This window comes from Taudactylus pleione, unplaced genomic scaffold (assembly GCF_031769625.1).
Source record: "Taudactylus pleione unplaced genomic scaffold, aTauple2 ptg001029l, whole genome shotgun sequence".
Classification (NCBI taxonomy): Eukaryota; Metazoa; Chordata; class Amphibia; order Anura; family Myobatrachidae; genus Taudactylus; species Taudactylus pleione.
In genome coordinates this window covers 188,773-210,944 of record NW_028285430.1, presented here as the reverse complement: position 1 = coordinate 210,944, position 22,172 = coordinate 188,773, and the positions used below count along the sequence as shown (strand labels likewise).

The following is a 22,172-nucleotide window of genomic DNA, read 5'->3' as shown; positions in this document are numbered from 1 at the left end:
TGTTATGAGAAGAAAGAATAGATGAGCAAAAGTTAAAGGGAAATACCAGCTGACTAGTCCAGTTTGTCAATGTATGCAGGCAGGCACATATATTCAGTGCTATTTTCCAGCAATAAGTCAGTTCCTGAACTTATTTTTCCAGAAAAATAGCCCTGCATATATTATACTATCCCAATGTTCCATGGATATTCTTTACTCTATGTTTTGGATTGGTGCGTAGATAGCATGTTACCTATATGGGCCCAAAGAGTGTATTTAAGTACTACTAATACTCTGAAACAAACAGCTGTGGAACTTGTGCAGGAGCGGATGACACTTAGTACATTTTTATGTTCTTTTAAAGCTTGAAGTCTCATGATAATGTCTCATTTTGTGAAGTCTTTGTTGCTGAAGACCTAGTTAGCCCAGTTGGTGCATTTTAGTAAGAGTAAAGCAGGACCACAGACAGTCCTTCAATGTCCTGTTTGCAAATTGGTCAATAAAAGTTTTTCTCAATTGTGTGAACTGGGGAAATCCTTCAAGTCTGTGCCTCTGGTCACCACTCATTTTTGCTCATTTTAATTTCTTGCAGGCACAAACAATATAATGTTATATAATGTTTTTGTTGAGCCTGGTGCACAATTATTGTTAAATCATTAAGCTTATGGAATATCCTAATTTACTTGTCTTACCATCAAGAGCAAATATTTGCCTTTTTGTGATAGATACCTTTTTATGTGCAAAGAAGCAGTGCACAATTGTGCGGTTAGGCACAATGATGTAAGAATAGTCACATAACAGTACCCAAGAGGAAAATCAGCTTTTGTACCCCAATTTACTGCAACAAAATCAGTTTTGTTTAATGCAACAGAACTGCACATAAAAGCAAGGCTTTATAGTCATTGGTTTTTATCTCCATTCCTCAAATACTCCCAACAGGTCATGTTTTCTGAATATAATTTTTTTAATCATGGACAGGAGAGTTAATCTATTTTGCTGGGTCAGTAATTATCCTGTTTCCAGGTACTTGTTAGTTACCAAGGGTACTTGTGTGCATAGCAGGCTCTAGCATAAAGATGGCGCCAGACAGCAATAAATATATGTACTGTGGGTTTATGTGCAAGAAATACATGTATGTGGAAATAAAGGGATATCTGATGCACTCACCATAGGACTGACATAAAACATGCATCTGCGGGTAGGATTTCCACAGCACCCTGTCACACCAAGAAGGTAAATTGTATTTTATCTGGAAAAAGAAACATATTTATTTATATATTAATTAGTTATGTAGAGCAGACATGTTCCTACTATAGCAATGATATTCCTCCCTTAGTTTTTCATTCTGGAATAATTAATAAGGAGGCTCTGTACAGTATTTATCTTTATACATCCGGTGAAGATAAAGCCAACATATTTGATGACTCCTCTCATTGCTCCATATTAGTGTGAATGTAGTGTAATCAGTGCTACAATCGGGTCATGTTTTCACTATAATGAATGTATGCTTAGAAGGGCTTTTTTTCTTTTAACATTCAAAATATGCATTTTATTAGATTACCATAATAAATTTCTGTATTGTATTATTTTATTATGCTGAACAGACCCCATTCATACAGTGAAGGTGCGTCCACACTAGACGATGTGTAATAAAGATGATGTGCGTACCCAGCGATATCAGCACCGGCAGGGGTGCCGCCATCGGTAAGTGCATACACACTTGCGCCGATGCCGGCAACGACGAATGACGACAGGGGAAGGGGCGGGCGGTCATGCTGCATGCGGCCAACATATTAGCCACATCGGCCTGTGTGTACCCACTATGAGCGACCATGCGTGGTCCCGCGGGATTGTTCATTGCATCGACAGATTGAGCCCGCATGCAGCTCAATCTGTCAATATGATGAACGGCCCCATGCTTGCGGAGGCGGCTGGTGAACGACATATTGTGCGGTCATTCACCATTTTGTGTGGTGTCAAACAACCGCACAATATGTCGTTTGTCAGCCGCGTACACACACCGTCTAGTGTGTGAACCCGGCTTTAGAGTTATTTACGCTTTAAATAAATCACAAGAGTAAGGGAACACTTGAACTTTATTACATTTTTGTGTGTGTAGAGTTTTATTACATTGCTTAGAGTATATCTAGACATACACTTGCCTGGCAAAGCAGAGTGTGTCTTGTTGTTAATGTAATCAGTGGAGCAGTGCAATGCAAGCAGTGTAATACACTACACAAAATTGCCACTGGTAGTAAAGTGGTTCTCATGTACCTTACACTGTATAAAATACATTTAGAAAACGTGAGTTCATTTCCCAAAATGATTAACTATCTCCAGTGCTAGACAGCCTGACCTGGCTGCCACTGTAACAGGGACCTTGAGCACAGTTCTGCTATAATAAAACCCACCACAGGCTGATCAACAAAGGGTTGGTGCCACCGCAAAGCACTAAGGTGCTTCCCAACGTCTGGCTGTGTCTGCCTGGGTAATTACCAATATTGGAACCCATATAGTGGCAACATTACCATTTTGATAGTCCAAGTATAATGGATAGACGTCCCCTAGAAAACTGCCCATTATACTGCCTATTAAGACTGGAGGGGACCCGTGTACAGATGTCCGTGGGACCCCTACCCCCCTGAAATAAAAAATCCATTTGTGCTTTCACGGTTTGGCACAGAGACTTTTGCTTGAGCCTTCTGTGCATTTGTAATAATCTGGCATTATCTTCAGAAATATGGAGCCAGTTCCATAATCAATATCAAAAAATATCAAATAAAATACTGGCACAGGATGGGCAGGAGGTAAGATACTCAGATTGGTGTAGGCTGTGTGGTGTAGGTCCTCTCGGACCCAGGGGCCGATGTGCACCGCACACCCTGCACCCATTATCGATACGGCTTTTACTCTTACATTGGTCATTCTTCTCCTGGTGTACTGTACAGAATAGGAACGCTTTCTCCATAAAATGAGAGGCACTACTAACTCAACTTCATATTTCACTGTAAATTATTATAGTTCCGTAATTCACTAAAAACTTTAACTCTGCCCAACTCCTCTTCTCTGCCTGTGCAAACTTCTGATCCTCTGCAAATTACTCCATCCAGCCTCAGAAACCTATTTCATTTGGCAAAAATGTAGGTACACAGCAAGTCGAAGGCTACACTCCTAAAGGCTGACCTCCTAATAGATCATGATTCCATATTACATATTTTTTATGTATGTTACTTTCAATATGATCCAAGTCCAAATGCAAAAGTTGCCTCAACCTAAAGAGCTCTTTTCAGAAATTCAGTAAGACCTCAAATGGAACCACTTAATTCCTAAAGAATATTGATCAAACACAAAAAGAGTTTTTATGTTTCTCAGTCTTATATATCAGAAAGTGATGATCACGTTTTTATAACAGAAGAACTGTCACTGTAAGACAATTTTGATGCCTTTTGCTATGTGAAATGTTCACAGCCTGGTTCCTGCTTCTCACGTCCACCCCCTCACTGGTTTCTTCTAAGTTAATGTGAGCTGATATTCAACCTAAGCACACACACATTAAGTGTTAACATGACCTCATGTGCAGGACGTTATGAGGAAGTGCACAAAATGAAAACTTCGTACTATGGTTAGTTAGTAGTTACTATAAGGTGCTGGCCTCAGAGAAACCCAACTCCCCCTCTGCATCCCTCCTTCACCACTCAGCTCAGCTTACTCAGTATCAGGTACCAGGGCTACAGTCAGGCAACTTAGTACTTTTGTTGGTTGCAAGAGTAAGGCGGAATTTCAAGTAGTAAACTCAGAATTCCTGAATGACCTTTATTGAACTTCAGTTGTTTGGGGTTCACTATTTGAAGCTCTGCTTTTGCGATACACTGTAAATAGGCACAACACTAAGGTGTTCTAGATCTTACTATATGCTCACTTGATCTGGGGATAAGATGTACAATCCCATGCAGCGCTGTGCGGGTGGGGGAGGGGTGTTGCGGCATATCGGGCGGACGGGCAGCGGATCGCTCCGTGTGTGGGGACCGCCTGTTATGTCGGCCATCGGATTGGCCATCGCAGCGCAAGGTGCCAATCGCACAGTGTATGGGCACCTTTACTCTACCTGTGCAGACTGTGATTAACCCAACTTGTTGCCCTCTCATTGCTTCAACTGGAAAACAGAAGTGAGGAGCAGGGCAGAGAGGCTGAAATGAATATGACATATATGGTTGCAGCATTGCTGAGCAGGGCATAGGAGTAAGGAGGGCTAACTGCTGAAAGTGTATTCAGGGTGATGGGAAAATCATATAAGAATAGTTAACACAGGGAATCAATGATTTGATCATATCAGCTTGCAGATCATGATGATCCCACAATACAGAAAGGAACTGTCTGGCATGCTTATTGCTGACATAGGGGAATGAATAAGAGGAAGCATCAGTGCAGAATAAAGCTTCAGCATCTCCCTTTATATTAACTGTGGAAATGTGGATCAGATGGTTACATGATGTAGTAATATTGTTATGTATTGTCTATTGTGTCATTGGGGTAATAGAATGTTGTGATAACTGGGCTGTAGAGTATAAATGAGTTTTATATGCACACAATTTACTATACTTTTCCTGTATTGAAGGTGCTAAGTATTCACAGCCTACAGTGTCCACAGCATTTCAAGGTATCCACTGAACAATTGAATATACATTTTACTTATTTGGATGTTTGCCATTGGTCCAGAGTACTCAGAGGCATAATAGCAAATTTAATTTGGTTAAATGAGAAGTTGTAGTATTTTAACATATATGATTAAAACACAATTTCCACTGTAACGTATTTAGATTTTTCACATTCTTCTATGAGAAGCCTATTTTAAGAATTACTCACCCCTGTTGCTTTTTGCTTAGTGTAGCAGTATCGTTCTCTGGTTCCTCTTTCATAACGATATGTTGGAGGAAAAGTGATCTCTTCTTCAGCTGTATTAATGGATCAGACAGAGAGAGTCCTATATACTGTATGAGTATTCTGTATGTACTTGTTAAACAGTCTAGCTAAATGTTGGCTAGTGCAGGAGAATGAGAGTGTATGGAGAAACTGGGACCGGATTGCACTGTTCTTTCTATAGTACAGTTAGATGGAAAATATACTGTATATATCAAAGACCCAGAGAAAAACATGTGCCTATGATGATACATAATACAATTAGAGTTCAGATGCCTATATTTGATTAGGAACTGTAAGTATTACAGTGTTAAATACATAAACAGATGTTCATGATTGGGTATGACTGCAGTAATCCACCTTGGGCCTAGTAATTTTAGCAATCGCCAGTGTGGAATTCAGCAATGTAACTTACTAAAGTAGAGGAAGACTTGGCTGTCCTTACGCTCCATGTTTAACTGGTCATAGGCCAGCAGTTCCTGGTATTGCTGAAGTTTAATCTTCTGAACAATGTTTTCTGCCTCCTGTCAAATTCACATAAGTAAATACAATGTGATTTCAACAAAGCTAAATATAAATCAACATTAATACAAAGTAATTCTCTTTTGGTGTCAGTAAAGTTTTTATCCTAGAAAAATGTATTCTACAAATGACTATATTAAGCACTAGTTACTGTACATCAACCATAATGCAAGCAAACGGGCAGTAGTCTTGTAATTTACAGGTAGTTTTGATATATTTAAACCACAAACAAAACACCAGTGGAGGCGAATTAATGCCCGGGGGGACCCGTGTCCTGCCATCTCTCCATTGATATTCAGGAAGATGGAGCCATATTTCCAAAAAATATCACCCAAAGGCTATAGGATGGTGCTACCTGAACACATTACATAGGGAGGGGGATCCACTGTAAGGCGCCAGTGAGGTCTGTTCTGAGTGCAAGGGGTATACCCTACACCCATTATAGATAAGCCTGTGAGCACCGGGTTTCTGTATATAAAGGTGACCCAAATCTGACTATTCCCTTAATAAACACTTACAGTATTGGGTAGTTGGACACGGTAGTTGAGATCACCAAGCCAAAAAAGATGAGTAAATCGATGTGAGAGATTGAAAGGGTTTAGCTTCTTGTCACCCAGGACCAGGAAACGCAGTATGTTAAAATAATTCTGCTTCCTCCTAATGGAGAGCAAACAACAGTTGGACAGAGTACAGTAAGGAGTCCTGAACAGTAATAGTATAGTAATTAAAAAGGATTGAATAATAACAGACAGAAAAATGTGTAAGAGGGCCCTGCTAGCAATCTATAGATAAATAGGCATTTGATACACAAGGATAAGTGTTACATATTGCATATCATTCCAGCCAGATTCTTGGTGGGCTATATGATCCAGTCACACAGCAGTGTTGGCCTGGGGTCAGCAGGATGTGTGAGTATAGAATGAGAACATATGTAAAATTGTGTGTGCACTGTGCAGAGGAGAGTTTATTTGTAGAATAGCTTATGGAGGTTATGTGGGTGGTTCAGGAATTCGATAAGCTTCCCTGAAAAGGCGAGTTTTCAGGGAATGCTTGAAGATTTGGAGTATAGAAAAAAGTCTTGTTGTGCAATTTGGAGCATTAAACAGTGTCGGTGCAGTCCCAAAAAAATCCCTGTAACCGTGAATGGGAGCAGGTAATGAGTGGATGAGAGACGCAGATCTTTGCAGAGTGGAGTTGTATAGCAAGGCAACCGATGTAAGGACTAAAAGAGCGGAGCAGCAGAAGATGAACGTTTGGTGAGGAAGATGAGTCTCACAGCTGCCTTCAAATTAGATTGTAGTGGTGAGAGTCTGTTTTAGGGGAATAACAGTAAGGAGACTATGGAAATAATCTATACGGGAGATAATGAGTGCATAAAGTCTACTTTTTGCAGTGTCTGTAAGATATGGGCGTCTTCTGCATATGTTTCTGAAATGTGCGTAATATAATTTGTAAACAGATTGAATGTGGGGAACAGAGGACAGTTCATGGGAGTCTATTAGCCGGTGGAAATATTATTCTGTTTTGAAAAGATTGTTTGAGCTGGCGAGATGACATCCAAGATGAAATGGCAGAAGACATTCAGTAATGTGGACCAACAAAGATGGAGACAAATCTCGGGAGGATAAAAATGATACTGATGAGGACAGATAGCACTAAAGACCATGGGGCTGATTCTGAGTCAGCAGCAGCCGGGTCCAAGTCTTCATTTTTTGGCGGTCACCCATCTGCGACTACATGCAAATACCACTACAGAGCCCCTCCCTGGTGTACATATGAATGTGCAGAGCCTGAGATGCCCACTGTCTGTGTCCATCGATGCTGAAATACCGATTGCTGCATCTGTAGATGCACCATCGGTTGCACCATCAAAACTTGCACCAGCATAGCTTCTCCTTCAAAATATGGCCTCCTATGTGAGTGTTTGAGTGTCTCTGTACACAACGGCTTTAAGTGACACAAAACTGCCATAACATGCTCATAAGACTGGCATCTCAGTGCGTCCTCTAGGCCATCTCCCTATCACCGCACAGGAAAGCCCTCAATCGCGACTCTGTGTGCACATAATCTGGATGCATGTGCAGAGCTACATAGATGTATACGCAAGAAAAAAATCCTCCACTGCGTCTGACACTGGCAGTGCGTGGGACTCACAATCAGGCCCCTAGTGCTTGTAGCGTTAGTATGACTGGACAACAGTGTCAAATGCAGCAGAGAGATCCTAGAGAATAAATAGCGAATACTGGCCTTTACACTTAGCAGTGATCAAATCATCACCACTATCACTGTCTATTGTATAAATGTGATTATTGAAGAGACCTGAAGGTTTAATGCTAAAATATGTCACAAAGGAGAATGTACATGATGATGATCTATGTTACATGCGTCTATAAAATTTCCCTACAATCTATTTTCATGAATGTACAGTAGTTACTAAGGGCTCCCAAGTCTTCCATTCTCTCACAGTAGTCCCAGTTTTTGCTACTGTAATAATTCACTAGGATTGTTTATATTGTGTCACCTTCATTGGCAGTATGAGGATTCTTTATATACTGTATGTGTAACCATATTCCTACCCTGCTAGCTATCTCGCCACCCTTCCCAATTGCAAATCATGTAGTAAGTTTACGGACTGAGTAAATTTCATGTCAGAAAATAGCTCAAACTTTTCAAATGCCAAATAATGTCCCAGGATCAGATTAAACCGGCCAAGCTGTATATCTGCTGCTATCACAGCACTGTCAATAAATGCAGTACAAAGTGACGGGATGTAGTTGGGATGCTGGCACCAGCATCTCGACCGCCAGCATCCTTAGGTTAGAGTATTAGGGTTAGGGGGAGGTTTAGGGTTAGTGGTTACGGTTAGCCACTAGGGGGAGGGTTATGGTTAGGCTGCGGGGGGGAGGAGGGTTAGGTTTAGGCTGTGGGAGGTGAGGGATATGTTTAGGCAGCGGGGGGGAGGAAGGTTAGGTTTAGGCTGTTGGGGGGAGGAGGGTTATGTTTAGGCTGCGGGGGGAGGAGGGTTAGGTTTAAGCTTTGGAAGGCGAGGGTTATGTTTAGGCTGCGGGGTGGGAGGAGAGTTAGGTTTAGGCTGTGGGGGAGGAGGGTTAGGTTTAGGCTGTGGGAGGCGAGGGTTATGTTTAGGCTGCGGGGGAGGAGGGTTAGGTTTAGGCTGCGGGGGGGAGGAGGGTTAGGTTTAGGCTGTGGGAGGCGAGGGTTATGTTTAGGCTGCGGGGGAGGAGGGTTAGGTTTAGGCTGTGGGGGGGAGGGTTAGGTTTAGGCTGTGGAAGGCGAGGGTTATGTTTAGGCTGCGTGGGGGGGGAGAGGGTTAGGTTTAGGCTGTGGGAGGCGAGGGTTATGTTTAGGCTGCGAGGGGGAGGAGGGTTAGGTTTAGGCTGTGGGAGGCAAGGGTTAGGTTTAGGCTGCGGGGGAGGAGGGTTAGATTTAGGCTGCGGGGGGGAGGGTTAGGTGTAGGCTGCGGGGGGAGGAGGGTTAGGTTTAGGCTGTGGAAGGCGAGGGTTATGTTTAGGCTGCGGGGGGGAGAAAGGTTAGGTTTAGGCTGTGGGAGGCGAGGGTTATGTTTAGGCTGTGGGGGAGGAGGGTTAGGTTTAGGCTGTGAGGGGGAGGGTTAGGTATAGGCTGTGGAAGGCGAAGGTTATATTTAGGCTGTGGGGGGGGTTAGGTTTAGGCCGTGGGAGGCGAGGGTTATGTTTAGGCTGCGGGGGGGAGGAGGGTTAGGTTTAGGCTGTGGGAGGCATGAGTTAGGTTTAGGCTGCGGGGAAGGAGGGTTAGGTTTAGGCTGCGGGGGGAGGGTTAGGTTTAGGCTGCGGGGGGGGGGGAGGGTTAGGTTTAGGCTGTGGGGGGGAGGAGGGTTATGTTTAGGCTGCGGGGGAGGAGGAGGGTTAGGTTTAGGCTGTGGAAGGCGAGGGTTATGTTTAGGCTGCGGGGTGGGGAGGAGGGTTATGTTTAGGCTGTGGGAGGCAAGGGTTAGGTTTAGGCTGCAGGGGAGGAGGGTTAGGTTTAGGCTGTGGGGGAGGGGGAGGGGGAGGGAGAGGGTTAGGTTCTCCCCTAGTCGGGATTCTGAGCGCCCGAATCCTCAGCGCCGGCATACCATATCCAACCCAAAGTGACAGTACATAATAATTGGGAAGTGTATTGCACTCTCTCCCAACATAAATATCCTGTACTTCCTTTAGCAGTCCCAAATCTACATCATACATGCCAGAAATTACACTGTTGGTATATATCCAAGTTTCGAAAATGGTTGTGCTGATTGGATAATTGGATTAATTAATGGTTATAGTATTTACTATATTTTATTATGCTTCAGGTAATAATGATTAAATAAAAAAAAGTATGCCAGACCAGAACAGTTGATCATACCCAGATGCCAGATCATAGTGGGTAGATGTAGTTTCCAATAGTTGTGTAGATTTGTGTAGAGTGTAATTGAAATGTATCCTAATCGTGTTCAGTGCCCAAATCATGGTGGGTACAGGTAGTGTGCTGTATTCAGTGTAATAGAATGTAATTAAGGGCCTGATTCAAGGATGGACGGAATTGCAGGGCCGTGCACAAGTGGATGTGCAATTCTGTCTATCTAAAATGTAAATGCAGCAGGAGGTGTCTGGAGGAAACAGACACCTACTTGCTGCATCTGCGATCCCAATGCTGCGACCGAGGTCGCAGTCTGGGATCACCATCGCAGCCATTGTGACCATCGGTCGCAGCCAGACTAGGTCCTGGCAGTTTGCAAGGCCAGGAAATCTGCATCCACCGAATGCTGACCCAGGCTACATCCCTCCAGGAAACGGGGGGCAAAACGTCCCTATTTCTGGAAACGCTGCCCAGGAACGCTCCCCACTCCGTCTCCCAAACGCGGAAACCTGTAAATCGCTGGAAGGTACTGCAAGTGGACTTGCAAATGGAGTGCTGCACATGCGCAGTCTTCTAACAATCGGAGATGTGCACTAAATGTCGGGTTAACATACATCTCTGAATGAGGCCCTTTGGTTTTATCATGTTTGGAGGTGTAATGTCCTATGTCTCTATTTGCAGTAACATGTTGATGAGTATCTATGTCCAAATGTATGTCTATAGAAATAGAGATGGTGACATTGTAGGGCTGATTCACAGAAGCGCAGTAAGCTTTTCATACACGCCCATGACACTCCCACAAATCAGCGTGGTTCTGTGCAATCTGCCCGGTTCACAACCCGAAACACCCTAATTCATGGAAAGATGGAGGGCCTGATTCAGCACGGATCGCAACTACAGTTGCAATAGTGATTATGCACGCAGTCCCTCTGCGAAGATATGCTAATATTGAGATCACAATGCCATACGCAGCCTAACATATAGACGCCCCCTTTACCTTACACACATCCGTAATCCTTAGCAAGACTGCAAAACCATCAGTAACATCAAGTACCATCGCAGTCACACGCACACTTGCGCAAGCTCTGACCTTACTCAGGAATTGCTAACCTCATCGGATGCAGTGAGAGCACAAGCTGTGTATGGCATCGCATTGGCTAAATTATGCACACCCCTGTAATGGCGTTCAAACGCACTGACACGCCTGCGTTTCGCCGACCATCCCCCTGTCACCATCCCCAAATGGTACTTCCTGTCAATCATTATGCGAAGGTTCTGCGTAGTCAATGCAATCACAGTCCCGATCGCAGTGGTGTGTTCGTGCATGCGCACTTTGATGCATACGCAATCAGCTAATTGCATGCGTAATCGCAGTTGCGATCGTTGCTGAGTCAGGCCCAGAGCCAGCCAAGTTGCGTCTGACTCAGAATAGTGCAGACATATGGAAAAATATGTGAATTCGCTTCTGCGCACGCGCTGTATACAAAAACTCGACGTTTAGAAGAGAGATCCATGCAGCTCAGAATCAGCCTCTATGTGTATATGGTATACATAGACCTATACAAATACTGTCTATAAGCACATACAAGGTATATTTGTACTTACTGTATATAGTTATATATAAAGTCATACATATATAGAGATACTGTATAAGCATGCATAGAAGAAGTGAGACAGTACCTGAGCTTCTTTTCACTCCCTGAGGTTAGGTGACTGTTAATAAAACCAAATGAGGTCCCATTGAACATAAATGAGGCACCAACTGCTCCTTTGTTACCTATTTACAAGCATATTTTATACATTAAAGGATGCTCATCTTAAATTGTGCACACACAGCAATTTCAATAGCTTTCCTGTTGCATGATGTCACATTGGAGTGTACGTGATGAAGGGAGGACAGGAAACACTGTAACATTGTGGTCAATTTATTTATCAAGTGAGCAAATGGATCAGTTCATTTAGGCCATTCATGCCATATCATATTGGAACAGATCAAAACAGACTAAAGTGTGTGTAGGTAGGAAGTACAGATACTTGTAGGGTGTTAAATCAGTCTGCCAACTGGTGTAAACAGATTGTGACATATATAGGAAATCCATGAATTAATAGTATCAGAAAGGGTTACTGACTATGCTGTCTGTAAAATACATATGCCCACTGACTAAAAAATAAGAATTCTTTATAATAATAGAACAACTAATGTAAAAATTCCAGCTCTTCCTCACCGAGAGTGTTGGCAATTCCTGTCTTCACACTGTTGGTGCAAATGTGGCTAATTCGGTGAGCATGTTCTTGTTTCGCTAGGATCACAATTCGTATGTTCCAGAGTGTTTGAATTGTAATCTAGTTTAAAACAATAATCACAATTTCTTACTTAGTGACGTTTCTATTTTTTTGTACATGTTTAATCATTTTAAAAAATTCCGTATTACCAGTTTGTACTCGGCAGTGGTGATCTCATTTAGAGATCGAAGTAAGATTTCCACCCATTCCTTTTCATTCAGTTGATCCTCCTGTGTGCCAATCACATATATGTCGTGCTCTATGTAATCTGCTGTCTCATCGCATGTCTTGCCTTGCCCTTTGCACAGGAACCAGGACGTGATCTTCTTTGGTGGGGGAGCACATCCTGTCACAATAAAGCCGACACAGGTAAGCAATCACACTTTTTACAGCTGGTAGAGATGGTTTTGTCCTATGATAAAAGATGACAGTGGGACTGACCCATATTCCATGTCCCAGTGAAAATTGTCAGCAGGTCAGGTTCTAACTGATCTGAATGTTTGTTTTTCATCTGCTGGAGAACTTGACAAAATCCTTCTCGTTTCTGTAAGACAGAAAAGAGAGGTGAAGTTTTTGGCTGGATTTATTTACTAGCAAATATAACCTGTGCGGAGAATGGATAAATATGTTGGCTGAAAATATTACAAACTGCAATGCCAGACACAGGGCCTGATTCTGTGAGGCCGATTGTTGCTTTCTGCGTATGCATCGCAGTGCTCGAAAACCCCACTGCGATAGGAACTGCAATCGCAGTGACTACGCAGACCCATCGCAGTATGATTGACAAATAGTACCGTTTGGTATGTGGGTGGTGACGAGGGGGTGAGCGGTGAAACGCAGGAGTGCCAGTGCGTTTCAATGCTGTTGCAGGGGTGTGCATAAATTAGCCACTACGATGCCATATGCAGCTTTGGCTTCCACTGTGTGCAACAAGGTTAGTAATTCCTGAGTAAGGTCAGAGCTTGTGCAAGTGTGTGTGAGGCTGTGATTGTACTCGATGTTACTGATGGTTTTGCAATCTAGCTAAGTATTACGGATGTGTGTAAGGTAAGGGGGACGTCCTTATGTTAGACTGCGTATGGCATTGCGATTGCAATTATTAGCATATCTTCGCAGTCGGACTGCGTGCATAATCGCTATTGTGATCGCAATAGTGATACTCACTGAATCAGGACCACATTACACATTCCACAGGCCATCTGTGTATGCTGATTGCAGCTGACATTTTCCTTAGATACGTAGAGTATTTGGGGTCAATCCACTTATGCGCGATGCACTTGTGGATGCGAGTCATCGCAACAACGGCCGCGCTTGACGGCAGCCTGAATTTGCTCAAAACAGTTCGCAGCCCCATAGGGCTGTATACAAAATTGAGCGAATTCAGCCTAAAAGAGGGCCACGAGGGGTGCCGGATGCAATGCTGTTGACGGCGGTTGAACGCCATGGCAACGGCAAAACGCATCCGATTCACACCCCTCGCAGTTAATTGGATTGCTCCCTTTGTATTAAAAATGTATCTGCTACTTTATAAATCGTCATCAGGTTAACTAGTAAACAAGGAATCCCTCACAAAACAAATGGCATTGGATTACCATTGTAATTGTTTTTTCTTTGCCATTTTCTATATAGAATAGGGCCAAAATAGTGAAGAATGCCCATAAGTAAAGTTTAATGCTGTAGTTGCCTTAGAACTTTCTCATTATTGGGTCTCAATATGCTTTTTTAAATTCAATGAGCACTTTCCAGCTGTATCCCAGTCTTCTCAAGAGACGATTTTTCTTTATGCCTTCTGGTGGATACAAGTTATGCTGGGTGATTTATTGGGGAAGGCAAGATGAGAGTTCTGGAAAGATTTAGAGCTAGAGATAAGTTTATGATATATATTTAATCATATTAAAACTGTTCATACACTCAATACCTGGGGGCATGCATTCATAATGATTGGTTCAGTATAGCGAATTTAGGGCCTGATTCAGACCCGGTCGCAAGTGCTGTGTGCTCGCAACCGGGTCGATGGTAGGCCAGTGCGTATGCGCACGATGGAGCTGGCGCATGGTGCACATGCGCCACCTGGATAGAGACGGGCAATCCATCGCTCCGGGTCTCGTACCAAAGGGGGGGTGCAGTCGATGTTGAGTGACAGCACGCCCCCTTTGGTGGGCGGGCAGGGGGCGTGGCTCCCCAGACGGAGGCATTCCCATGAGAACGCCTAACGTCTGGGGCCGGCCCCACTGACATCACAAGTGATGTCAGTGGGAGAGCTTTCGGCTCTCTGGGGCTTGCAGCAATGAGACCCTACCAGAAGGGTCTCGTCGCAAGCACGATGGTCGCGATGGTCTATAGCTATGCGAGCGGCCAGGAGGCCGTTCTGAAAAAAAAAAGCCCGGCCCTGATTCAGAGCGAGCTTAAATGCCATTTCATGGGTGTGCATAAATTATCCATTGTGGCATGAGAGCTCTCTGTGTGTCAGAAGAGCTGCAGGGGTATATTTATCAAAGTTCGATTTTACATTTGATTTGATCGATTTAGCTCACCTCAATTTGAATCAAATCGAATCTACAAATCCCTGTCAAAATCCCACATTTACTAAAATTCGATTTTAGAAGGCTTCTCTAAATTGAATTCGATTTGGTTCGATTTTGGACAGTGATTACATTTTCGATTTTGCAAATCATGTGCAGATCGAACACCAAATCCCACTCAAAATCGAACCTCTCTCAGCCAATGAAGACATCCCACCATTGACTTCAATGGTGAGAACCGCAAGGTTACTAAAGGTTAGCTTGTGGCTCTCACCATTGAAGTCAATGGTGGGAGCTGTTCATTGGCTGAGAGAGGCAGAGGTTCACCTCTCTCAGCCAATGAACGCTCAGCCCAGGCATTTCTGAGAGAAATGCCATGGCTGCCCTGTCATTCGGGAAGTACCATCCTTAGAGGACGGTACAGTTTGTGGTTCGGGCTCCTCTGCTTACATGAAGAAGAGGACCGGGCCAGGTATTGTAGGTGAGTATTTGTGAGTATGTATGTGTGTAATTAACTTATACTGTCACGGTGTCGAAGCTGAATAATTGGCTGAGACAAGTTCAGTTTAAAATTTAATCGCGGCGACGCCATCTTGAGACTGGCCGCAAGACGCCATCTTGAAAATGAGATTGCAAGACTCCATTTTGCGAATGGCCACCTAAGCGCCATTTTAGATAAACTCACATTTTAGTACATGTGGCGATAATACTATTAGCACCATGCGATTGCACCTTTCACCATTTCTCATACACACATTAATACGCACAATTGCGCTGTTAACTAGTCGCATATTAGCGAATGCATAGGACTTTGTATGAAACCGCTGTTTTATTAGCTTTATGCGCACGCATCTGCCCCAAGTTAACTAGCGTCCTTATATCAAACCCCGAATACTCACACATTACATATTCACATATAAGGTTTAATAAGCTTTAAAGTATATGATTTAAGTTGGTTCAGTTAGTTTAAATGCTGAGAAATAAAGATATTTGATAACTAAGGTTTTATACATGCTAAACAAGCGTGTTTGGTTTCGTACTGATGCGTACTCTTTCCACAGTATTCCGGTGTTATCGGTGGGGAGATCGCATCATGCATTCTCGAGTTATGGATCGCAGAGACTTCAAGCAACAAAATGTATTAACTGTTAGGATGTTACAGGGGTTGGGAAGGGAAAGACCCCCAGCTGTTAGAGGCAGGGAGAGTCTATTTGAACCAGCCTGTTAAAGGGTCTGTAACAGATGCTTCTCCCCTGGGAACCAATGACATCAGCAACAAACTTCTCTATTGTCCTGTCTATTGTGGGGGGGTATTAATATGTGTGCTCAAACGCTGGGTTCTTAGTCTTCGTGCTGAATGCTGAATGACCAGGTGTCTTTTGCTGATGCCTATCTTCGGGTCCGGAAGCGATGCGTATGCATACTGTACTTGGGTCTGTATGATGCCTTTTGCGCCTAAATTGTGTCTGGATCAATTGCGTGTAACTGTCTGAACTTTTACTTGAATAACACTTGTGCTTTGGAACCACAGATTCCAGGTCTAAGTCTTTATTTACTGTATGACTGCGTACGCAAATAAGCGTCATCCTCAGAAGGTATAGGCAGGTTATCAGAAGGTATAGGAAGGAGTGTATAGAGGTTCTGATCCAGTATCATTAGTTGGGGGCTCGTAGTGAAGTCACTTACCTGCTCACATGGTACATACGGCTATCGATATTTCAGCAAAGGGTGGAGTGGCCAAATGCAGGGTTTGCTGCAACCGCTTTGTGCTGAAAGATTGCTATCCGTCTCCGTGTGAATCAAGGAAGCTGACTAGAATCCAGGGACAAGAGAGGAAAAAGTTTGTTTTCCTCTGTTGATAGAACCTTACGTTTAAAGGGGTGCCGCAGTACTGAGTACGCAGCTAAGTCACAGGTTTGCGCATAGCATAGATGCACTTTTGCATACACAGCTATAAAAGTCATTATACGGTTGTGTGGTAGTCGCATTATTGTGTATGCAGCTGGTCGCACAATAGCGTATACACACTTCCGGTTCTGCTGCCACGTGTTTGAACAAAGCCGTTGAGGTTTACATTTTTTTTTATTTAATTATTACCAATATCTGGGTTAACGTTTATTTTTCTGCGCAGGAAAAAAGTGTGTAACAGTGAATATTTGTTGAACAAAGTTAAGGGTATCGTATTATCCTTAAGGGCTAGGTGCAAGGGTTAGTCTAGCCGCTCGGTAAGTAGCTTTACCGTTCTATACACAGTAGCAGGTGTACATGTTGTCTTTCTTGTAGAGAGGTGCATGGGAGTAGCCGACATATGAACTCCCATAGGTGTGGAAGTTGCCTTACTAAATCTTATCCGGGTGTGGAAGTTGCCTTTTTCAAATCTTATCCAGGTGTGTGGGCGCCGCCGACTTAAATCGTCCACAGGTAAGTGAAAGTATCTTGATTGTCTTTCACCAGTTTAAATGTTTATTGGAAAGCGTAGGATTTTGTCTCAGAATGGGAGCCGCGCAAACAGTAGAGATGTTAGACAATGATGTGCTGCTAATGGAGGCGCCGATCGGATCGGCCTGTCGTATTATGCATACTAACTACGGTACTTATGCAATAAGGTATTGTGATTTATGGTTTAATATGACGAGGAAGAGTGTTAGACCGTTTCCCAGAATTGGTAGTTTTGATAAAAATGTGTTAGATAATGTCCGGGATCACATCGGTCTGATGCGCTCCCGAGAGAAAAAGGTTAAATATTTTGAATGTTTAAAACTGTGGCAGCATGAAGGGGATGCGTGGCTTATAAATGTGCAAACGACGCAAACTAGCGTCGTGAGCACATTGCCAGAAAATACATCCGCGGCGCTAAATTGCAATACGGGCGAGCCGCAAAAAGGCGCACCCGCGCGGCAAGGTAGCGTCGTGGAGAGTATTGTCAGCAGTTCACGCTCACCCCCCCACACCTTATGTGGATGGAGGTGCAAGTACAGTTACCAAAATTACCCATAAAAATGTAACAAGCAACTTGTACCCTCTCTTAAGCAACTATAAAGAAAATGCTCATGTTGTGGATGATGAGCCTATTGTAATGTCTGCCATTTCCCATGCTGTACAAATGATAGATGCGGCATCACCACAATCACGAGTGGTGCCGCCATCTCCATCGGTAACAGCAAGGGAAGTGTTAATTCCCTCTGCACCCGCAGAGGAAGTTGTTCATACCATACGCAGCAGCAGACTAAACCCCCAGCCAGGTAGCCAGGTCAAAGGTAGCAGCGCTACTGGTCTGCATCCCATTCAGACAATAACTGTTCCAAATGGAAATGCAGATGCAAATGGTATAGTGCCCACGAGGGAAGTAGTAATGCATTGTCCTTGGACAAGAGCAGAACTAAATTCCATCATAAATGATTTCCCCGATCCCAAAAAGGAATTAGCCAAATGTCAAAAATTTTTGAGAAATTTGGGTAGTTCACATGAATCCACTAATAAAGGATTGGTGTGTGGTGCTAAGGGCCTGTCTACCATGCAATACCGACGTGACAAAATTTATCACGGATTGTGTATTGGATGGTGACGTTCCCTTAACAGACCAAGTAAACCAAGGTAACATTTCCCGCATTGTAACTCAATTGGGTATATATTTTCCAGTAGTAGTTAACTGGAACAAAATTTTCACCATTAAACAGAAGGAGAGTGAAACTGCAGAAGATTATTGCGATCGGGCTCTGCAGGCTATCACCCAGTACACTGGGATAGAGGATATTAAAGATAGCACTCACCACCAGGGAATGATAGTCACGGTACTTGTGGACGGTCTGAAAGAGAGTTTAAAAACTCGGGTTCAGACCTCACAGCCTGGCTGGCGGGGACTCACAATAGATACCCTCATAGAAACCGCCATTGAACATGATAAAAAAATCTCCAAGAACAGAGAAGCCCAGAGTGAAAAACTAATGGCTGTCAGTATACAAGCTCTGGAGGGAATGACGGTAACATCACAGCCAACAGACACACTTGCACTTGCACACACACTCACTTCTGAACAAGTATGTGCTCTCACTAACCCCACGCAACAACAAACACAACTCTATCCCACTAACCTGATGCAACCACAGGTCCCATACTACCCACCAACTTCTTATCCCCCACAATACCCTTACCCTCCCTATCCTTACCCATATCCACCACCTTTACCCTATGCGCAAACCTCACAACACCACATGTCTTCACGCAATACACGAACATGTTTTAACTGTAAACAACCAGGACACTTAAGTAGAAACTGTACAGTAAAAAGAGTAAGGACCCCACATCAGGGAAGACCTGGATATCCCCATAAGGGATATGCACAGAGGCCAGCAAATGTTCAGCAGGCACCAGCTCCAATTGTGGCCGTAAATGCTTTATTGGAGAATGGTAGCCAACGCTAGGGGTCAGGTCATACCTGTAGTCTACAGATAGTCAGGTTAACGGGAAGTACTAGGGAAGAACCGGTCATGATGGTTGATGTAGCTGGTACTGAATATCCTTTTCTTGTAGACAAAGGGGTGACCAGGTCAGTGATAAAATCTCCCGTTAATTTACAGGTGACCAATGAGACAGTACCAACAATGGGTGTAACAGGTAAAGTGGAACATTATCCTTTAACAAAGTCCACAGAGGTTACTATTGGGCCGTTGCATACCAGGCACTCTTTTCTCCTGGCTGCTGTGGCTCCTACTAACCTGCTGGGCAGAGACTTGTTATGTAAGATGGTATGTGTTATATATTGCACCCTTGATGGTGTATTTTTAGATATCCCAGAGAGAGTGGTATACGAGGTGCGGGATATGTTAGACACTCCTCAAAGGATAATGTATCACTCTACAGTTTAAATTGAAACTCCATCACAGGTAGATGATATGTTGTCCCTAATTCCAGATTCCCTTTGGACTAAAAATGGACAGGACACTGGATTAATGGCAAAAGTAAGCCCCATAATGGTAAATTTAAAAAGCGGTAGGCAAGCTCCAAAAGTTCCCCAGTACCGACTAAAACAGGAGGTAGAATTAGGGGTTTTTCCAATAATTGAGCAATTATTGCAACAGGGAATTTTAGTTCGTACAGCTAGTGTAGCCAACAGTCCCATCTTTCCGGTGAAGAAGAGTGGTGGGAGGGGTTATAGGCTGGTACAAGACCTTAGAGGTGTTAATAAGGTAGTAGAGAGCAATTCCCGGTAGTGCCAAAGCCAGCTGTCATTCTGATGCAGATCCCACCAAATGCAACCCATTTCACTGTCATTGACCTCCGTTCTGCTTTCTTCTCTGTGCCTCTCCATCCTGACTGTCAGTATCTATTCGCATTTACATACAGAGGTTTACAATACACATGGACACGGTTACCCCAAGGTTTCATAGACAGCCCCAGTATCTTCTCCCAGGCATTGCACGACTGTTTACAATCTTTTCAACCTGCCAATGAATCTGTTCTAATTCAATATGTGGACGATTTATTGCTATGTTCTGACTCGTTTATGTCATGTTTGAATGATACTAAACTTTTGTTACTTCATCTCTCACAAACAGGACACAAGGTGGCTAAGGACAAACTACAGCCGTACCAATCCAGAGTAAAATATTTGGGACACTGCCTAACCCAGGGGTTATGACATCTTACAACAGATAGAATCCAGGCCATACAAAACCTGACACTGCCACAATATCAACAGCAAATTCGTACCTTCTTGGGAATGTGTGGATACTGTAGAATGTGGATCCCAGGTTTTTCTATTTTGGCCTTACCTTTACAGGAATTAGTCTCTTCCTCAAAGCTCGATCGTGTCATACACACAGAGGAATCAGAGCAGGCTTTCCTTAATCTTAAGGATAGTCTGACAAAAGCTCCTGCATTGGGAATACCCGATTATGAAAAACCTTTTGATTTGTATTGTACGGAAGCTGATGGTTGTGCTGCAGGTGTCCTTACACAAAAACATGGTGATGCCAGTATGCCCGTAGCATACTACAGTGCCCAATTTTACAATGTGGCAAGATCACTCCCCACCTGTTTGAGAAGTGTAGCAGCTACCGCTCTATTGGTGAGTAAAAGTGAGGACGGGCCATGATATGATTGTCTACACTCCCCATGCTGTATCTGCTCTGTTGAACTCAGCTCAAACCAGACATGTCTCATCGGCTAGGTTCACCAAATGGGAACTAGCTCTAATCGCTCCTGCAAATATTACTGTTAAACGTTGCAGTACGCTGAGCCCAGCAACATACCTACCATATGTACAACATGATGTACAAAGGGTGGAAGGAGAGAAGTTGCTGGCGAGAGGTGAGTTCGGCAGACATAATGATACGCACGATTGTATGACATATCTGAATAAGACCTTTACTGCTAGATCTGACATACATGACACACCTTTAGAGAATGTGGATGTGACTTTTTATATGGATGGGAGTTGTCATAGACAAACAGACACAGGTGAATTATGTATAGGTCATGCTGTTGTAAATGACACAGACATCATAGAAGCTAAACCTCTTGGTCCTCCTCACTCAGCCCAGGTGGCAGAGTTAGTAGCACTGACTAGAGCATGTGAACTGGAAGCAGGCAAATCTGCTAACATTTACACTGACTCGAGGTACGCATTCGGGGTGGTGCACGATTTTGGGGCTCTATGGCGTCTGAGAAATTTTATGACAGCAGCAGGCACACCAGTTGCACATTCCCGACACATAAAACATCTTTTAGAAGCAATCCAACTGCCCAAAGGAGTGGCAGTAATTAAATGCAAAGCCCATACATGTGAGGATGACCCGGTGTCACTGGGCAATAACAGAGCTGATGAAGCTGCAAAATGGGCAGCAGGGTTAAAAATGTTTTCTCCAACAGAAACAATTATGTAATTTCAAACAATTGATATGCTGAAATTAATTGAGATGCAAAATTTGTGTTCAATTCAGGAAAAATCCATTTGGAAGTCCAAGGGATGTGGGCAAGAGTCCTCTGGGCTCTGGAGGGATAGACATGGTAAGCCAGTAGCCCCCAAGGCATATTACCCCAGCCTGGCTGAGGCAGCACACGGCCTGACTCATCTGGGTAAACAGGATATGTGCAAGTTGGTGAGGGCATACTGGTGCACTCCAGGTTTTTCTTCACAAGCAGAAAAGATAGCAATGTTCTGTCTGACCTGCTTGAGAAAGAACATAGGGAAAGCGATCCCTACCGAACCGTCCCACATTCCACCGACTGATGGACCTTTCCAGGTGATACAAATTGATTTCATCCAATTACCACCCTGCAGGAACCTTAAGTATGTATTAGTGTGCACAGATGTATTTTCTAACTGGGTTGAGGCCTACCCAGCAGCCACTAATACTGCTGCGTTTACTGCCAAGAAAATAGTTCAGGAATTTGTATGCAGGTACGATATCCCTAAAATCATTGAGAGTGATAGGGGTACCCATTTCACAGGTGATGTTTTTCAAAATATGTGTAAGCTGATGGGTATTAATAGCTGACTTCATACCCCCTACCGACCGCAAGCCAGTGCCAAGGTAGAGAGGATGAACGGGACTATTAAAAATAAGCTAA

General features: G+C 43.6%; 1 protein-coding gene across 1 annotated transcript in view; it reads right to left on the bottom strand.

The window, feature by feature from the left end:
• INPP5D (inositol polyphosphate-5-phosphatase D) overlaps window positions 1–22,172 on the bottom strand; it is a 223,353-nt gene that overhangs the window by 66,666 nt on the left and 134,515 nt on the right. The window contains exons 11-18 of the mRNA XM_088461232.1: window positions 12,520–12,622; window positions 12,228–12,424; window positions 12,021–12,138; window positions 11,476–11,572; window positions 5,937–6,075; window positions 5,312–5,420; window positions 4,843–4,931; window positions 1,147–1,228 (exon numbers count right to left, since the gene is read on the bottom strand). Coding sequence (XP_088317358.1) covers window positions 1,147–1,228; window positions 4,843–4,931; window positions 5,312–5,420; window positions 5,937–6,075; window positions 11,476–11,572; window positions 12,021–12,138; window positions 12,228–12,424; window positions 12,520–12,622 — 934 coding nt within the window. The remainder of the gene's footprint in view (window positions 1–1,146; window positions 1,229–4,842; window positions 4,932–5,311; window positions 5,421–5,936; window positions 6,076–11,475; window positions 11,573–12,020; window positions 12,139–12,227; window positions 12,425–12,519; window positions 12,623–22,172) is intronic.